The sequence below is a fragment of the Rhinolophus sinicus genome, chromosome X (genome assembly GCF_036562045.2).
Source record: "Rhinolophus sinicus isolate RSC01 chromosome X, ASM3656204v1, whole genome shotgun sequence".
Classification (NCBI taxonomy): Eukaryota; Metazoa; Chordata; class Mammalia; order Chiroptera; family Rhinolophidae; genus Rhinolophus; species Rhinolophus sinicus.
The window spans coordinates 20,504,209-20,509,874 of NC_133768.1; the positions used below are offsets into that span (position 1 = coordinate 20,504,209).

At 45.9% G+C, this 5,666-nt stretch overlaps 1 protein-coding gene across 1 annotated transcript; it reads left to right on the forward strand.

Moving 5' to 3' along the window:
• Window positions 1-831: 831 nt before the first annotated feature.
• Window positions 832-1,869, forward strand: LOC141569562 (melanoma-associated antigen B5-like). The gene has a single exon (XM_074323290.1). The coding sequence runs from the start codon at window positions 832-834 to the stop codon at window positions 1,867-1,869; it is 1,038 nt and encodes a 345-aa protein (XP_074179391.1).
• The last annotated feature ends 3,797 nt before the right edge of the window (window positions 1,870-5,666 follow it).

Sequence of the window (5,666 nt, forward strand, 5' to 3'; positions counted from 1 at the left end):
TTCATGAGGGGACCTCAACTTGCTCGTGCATCTTTCATTTGAGAGAAGCCAGGCGAATGCAGCCAGAGGAGGCGAAACTCTATTCTTCTGTCAGTTCTTGGGTAGGTGCTGACGTTAGTATGAGATAGGCCCGAAGCAGAGAGAGGAGACCCTGGCTCTAGCTGTGCCAAGGAAGGACACTGAGTGAAGCCTGAGGGACCACCCACCACCCTGAACGTGAGGTGAAGGTAAAGCCAACAGTCAGCAGGAAGGACGTCTCTCAATCCCTACCTGGGACCAGGTGAGCATTCTCAATGAGAACTGACGACTCCAAAAAGTGCAGGACAGAGAGGGCCCCCGAGAGATGTCAGTTTCAGGTGCACTCTCTACGAGAAGCACCGTCTCTCTTCATTCTTGTGGCATGGAGGATTTAAGTGGCAACTCGAGAACCACAGCGGGGAGTGGGGGAGGGACTTCTTGCCAATCATTAACATAATCATCCTGAATGTGACCTGAGAGCACTTCCCAAACCCAGGACAAAGGGGTTCCCCTTGACAGGCCCTGCTGTCGCCCCAGTAACATCTAGAAAGGGCTGTGTGGCTCTGTCCTAGGTATGGTCTAAGCTGCTCTACAGGGTTTTCAGCAGACAGGTGATCAGAGAGGAGCCCTCAGATCCTTAAAGAGGGTTCCCAGAGCGCTGATGGCCCTCAGAGCCTTAACGAGGTGCCCTTGGTTAAGGTCAAGGTGGAATTTCCCCGCAAAGTTGCCACACCATCTCGTTCTCCCTCCTCCAGGTGCTGGCAGCACCTGCTCTGCCCACACCAGTGTGTGCTGTGCCTGACCTGTGTCATAATGCCTCGGCGACGAAAGGGTAAGGCCGGTGCCCGTAAGAAACGCAACCAAACCAGTGCTGACTCCAAGAGGCACAAGAGCGTTCAGGAAGCTGCAGTTGTGGGAGACGAGTCCCCCTCCTGCTCTTCTGTTTTGGAAGGTGATCCTCAAAGACCATCAGCTACTGAGGCAAGTAGCACTTCCCAGGGGTCTTGGAGACCCTTGTCTACCACCATTACCTCTTCAGGTGCTTTAGACACAAGATCTGACAAAGGCGATGGAAGTCAAGATAAGGAACATTCGTGTTCTTCTGAGGTCCCATCTCCTGAGACCTCATGCACTGATCTTCTAGCCACGCAGCTGGATTTGTTGGAGCAATTTCTCCTGTGCAAGTATGAAATGCAAGAGCCCATTCTGAAGGACGACATGCTGAAGATTGTGGGCGAAATTACCCAAGACCAATTTGCTGACATCATGAAGACAGCCTCTGATCGTATTGAGGCTGTCTTTGCAGTTGATTTGAAGGAAGTCGATTCAAGCAACCACGTATATAACCTTGTCAGCAAACTGAAACTCCCCAATAATGGGAGGGTGTATGCTGGCAACGGGTTACCAAAGACCGGTCTCCTCATGAATATCCTGGGCCTGATCTTCATGAAGGGCAACTGTGCCACTGAGGAAGACATCTGGAAATTCCTGAACATGCTGGAAGTATACGCTGGGAGGGAGCACTTCATCTATGGGGAGCCCAAGAAGCTCATCACCAAAGATCTGGTGCAGCTACAGTACCTGGAGTACCGCCAGGTACCTGACAGCGATCCTCCACGCTACGACTTCCTGTGGGGCCCAAGAGCTCGCGCTGAAACAAGCAAGATGCAAGTCCTGGAATTCTTGGCCAAGGGTGGTGATACAGTTCCTAGTGCTTTACCATTCTGGTATGAAGAGGCTTTGAGAGATGAAGAGAGAGCACGAGCTATAGAGGCAGTGAGGGCTGCCACTGGTGCCACAGCCGGACATGATATCACGGCCCCAGCTTCTTCTACCCCTAATGGTGTCTGAGGACTTTTTTATCATGTAGATAAAATATAACAAAATTACATCACAGTAGGGATTTCAGTGGAAATGTGAAAGAATCTCACAGTAAAATTTTTTAGAGAATGGAATAGAAAAAAAATAAAACGTCATAAATCTTTTTCCTGATTCCTTTCAGTCTTTTGATTTGTAAAATTGATTTATATCTTGATATGCTTAGCATATTAAAGATTGTAGGAGACAGTAAATCTTAACAAGTTAGACCACTCACTCACTGTCTCTTCTATTCCCAAAACATAATTCAGCATCTGCTCTTTGGAAGGCTCTGTGCTAGTACTGGGGGTGCAGAGATAAAGACCCAGCCTCTGCCCATAGAACTTTGGAAGCTCGGAGCTTCAGTCATGTAAGGAAGATGTTGAGATCCCCTCTATGACTTACAGGAAAGCAAAAAGGATGAGTGAGACGGGAGGGGTTCCAGGTGAAAGCAGTCAAGTATAAACCCCCTGAGGCAAGGCAGTTTAAGTTTTGGAAGCTACAAGTCAGTGCCCGCAATACACTTTTACATTAAACTACACAGTGGACTGTATGAGGCTATGGGACTGGTGAGCAGAGGCCAGATCCTCAGATGAGGTGTCTGAGTTGAGAGAAAATGACTGGAAAACTGCACTGTGGGGTAAGGTCCAAAATTAAGGCCCAATAATATGGGCTGCCTGGACATTTGGAGAAACCAGCAGGGCCTCACATCCCCTAAATGCAAGTTCCCATCCATAGTCTTCAGTTGCATATAAGGTCCCCTACCAAACAACCAGCTTTATAAGGGGACAAAGCATAGATCTTGCTCATTCCTAAGCAGCAGTCATCTGTTCCCTACCAGCCTGCAGAAATTTGCAGACAATCTGATTACACGCTGCCATGGGAACTAGGGGTTAGTTTACCCTCTTGATACCAAAAACGCCCCCTCCCAAAGACACTGTCTCTACACTGTGTTCCCGAGTGCAACCCACGTGTGGCACAGTGGGGCACGCGGTGTCCTCCCCATCCTGTGAGTACACATGGTTAATAAATGGCTGTCTATCTCATCTCTACAGTGTCCAGTGTTGTGTGTGTGGACACCCCATGACCACCTGCCTCACCTCATGGGGTAAACGGAAGGCCATAAAACATGCTCTTGTGAATTACGTTGGGATGGTAGATAACCCAGAAAAAATGTCCACCTGGGTCAGTGTAGTAGTTATCACAGGCTGCCATAACAAAATACCCCTGACTGGGTGGCTTAAACAGCCAAAATTCATTTTCTCAGTGTTCTGGAAGCTGGAAGTCCAAGGTCGAGAACTGGCAGGGTTAATTCCCTCTGAGGCCTCTCTCCTTGGCTGGTAGACAACTACCCTCTTCATGTGGCTGTCTCATTGTGTGAGTGTGTCCCTGGTGTCTCCTTGTGTGTCGTAATCTCTTCTTATAAGGACACCACGCAGACTGCATTATGGCCCACCCTAATGGCCTCATTTTAACTTAACCATCTTTTAAAGACCTCATCTCCAACCACGGTGCCTTTCTGAGATACTGAGGGTTATGACTTCAACAAGAATTTTGGGGGACACAATGGTCTCTCCTGTTTCATAGATCCACACATAAAGATGTAATGTGTCCAGTTGGAATACTTAACAACTACACCCCTGGAGACTCATCATCATTTCCAGGTTGACCTGATATATTCCACGAGGTTGGAATTTTGAGGGGATGTTGTAATTGAATCAGGTATATAAGGATCTTGGGAGGGGACATGTTTTGCATAAGATAGGGACATGAAACAACGGGGCCTAAAGGGCAGGCTGCGGTAGACAGAATTGTACTGGGCACACATGATCCTTACCTACTGGTGATTATACCTTTGTGTATTCCTGTCCTCAAGTGCAGGTAGGGCCTGTGGCTTGATTCTAAGGAATAGATTGCGACAAAGATGCTGGGATGTCCAGCAATTGCATTACATTGCACATCAAAAGCGAGCGCTCACTATCCTGCTCGTCTTGAAGAAGAAATCTTCCATGTTTTGAATAGCTTATGGAGAGGGCAATGTGACATGAAATTGCAGGTTGTTTATTTTTTTTTCTTTTCTTTTTTATCAAAGTTTATTGGGGTGACAATTGTTAGTAAAGTTACATACGTTTCAGGTATGCAATTCTGTAATACGTCATCTCTGTATCATGTTGTGAGTTCACTACCCAAGTCAGTTCTCCTTCCATTACCATATAGTTGATCGTTTAGATAAGGAATTTTTCCTCTAAGCAACAGTCAGGAAACAAACAAACCCTAACTCCTATAGACAAAAGGAAAGGAATTCTGCCCCCAAAACTGAGTGTGCTGGAAAGTGGATTTTTCTTGGTCACTTCCAGGTTTCAGTCCAGCATGGAAGGAGCGGCAACTGTCACGCCCATGCTCCCAACAAGAAACAAACTGAACATACTGGAAACGGAGCCACCTTCTTAGCTCCATCAGAGAACTGAGGTCACAAGGCAATGCTGCCCCCGAAACGAAGAGATTGAGTGGGAGATACAGAGAATCAGAGCTCTTTGGAGCAGAACTCCAAGAGCAGAAACCACTGCTAGAGCCAATAACAGGGTAAGAAAACCAGTATATTTGCCAAATTGCTGGAGGCTCAGCTAGAGATGTAAAAACTCCAGGCAGGTCCAGTTCAACAGGGACTCCTAAACTTTTGTGAGTTTTACCTCCAGGAGCCCTACGAGGTCCTCACCCTTGTATTTTCAGTCGGGGGAAGGACAGAGCAGCCATTTTGAAAAATGCCTAAGGCAACCTGTTCTTTATAAAAAGGCCAGTTTAAAGAGAAACTATTGATCAGAACCTAACTGACTAGGGTTTCACCTGAGCCTAAACAATCTGGGGAGAGGAAATGCCCAACTATAGGCCTCTCAACTTCCTTTACCTAAGGGGTGAAACAAACTGAAAAGCACTTGTGAAATCATAGCCCAGAGGAACAGGTCCACTAAAAATCTGAGATCTAATCATCCGATTATACAATATTCCCCCTCACCCCACACCTTACCACCACATCAGCAAAGCTCCTGTATAATAAACAAGGGATTACAACGCAAAGACCTGCACATCTCAGACATTCGTTAAGAAGAACAACGGCGATAAAAACGAGGACACCACAGGACATTTGGCGTCTGATACCTACAGCTCCATCAGATAGTAACAGCCTGAGTCTGGGCCAGAAAAACAAAACACAAAACCTCACACAAAAGACCTACTTACCCCAGTTCCTCTGACCCAGTACGTTCTGTCTGACTTTGAACCAAAAATTAAAAGGCATAATAAAAGACAAGAAACACAGTTTGCAGAGACAGATCACGCATCAGATTCAGAATCAGATATGGCCCACATCCTGGAATTATCATGCAAGTAATTTAAAATAACACTGATTAATATGCTAAGGTCTACAATGGAAAAAGTGAACAACAGGCAAGAATAATAAGTAGGTAATGTAAGTAGAGAGATGTAAACTCTAAGAAAGAATCAAAAACCAATACTGGAAATAAAAAAGAGAAATGAAGAAAGTCTTTGATGGGCGCACCAGGGGACTGAACATGGCTGAGGTAAAAACACCAGGGAACTTGAAAAATTGTTGATAAAACTTTCAACTGAAATGCAAAGAAAAAGAACAAAAAAGACAGGAGAATAGCCAAGAACTATTGTCTTCTCTCTTTGAGAGGGAATGGCCCCCTTTTGAATGACAAAAGGTATGTATAACATTTGAGTGGTAGCAACACTAGAAGGAGGAGAAAGAAACAAAGAAACAGAAGAAATGC

Bases quoted from the DNA above. Each gene is read 5' to 3' on its own strand.
- LOC141569562 (XM_074323290.1), top strand. From the start codon at position 832: ATGCCTCGGCGACGAAAGGGTAAGGCCGGTGCCCGTAAGAAACGCAAC.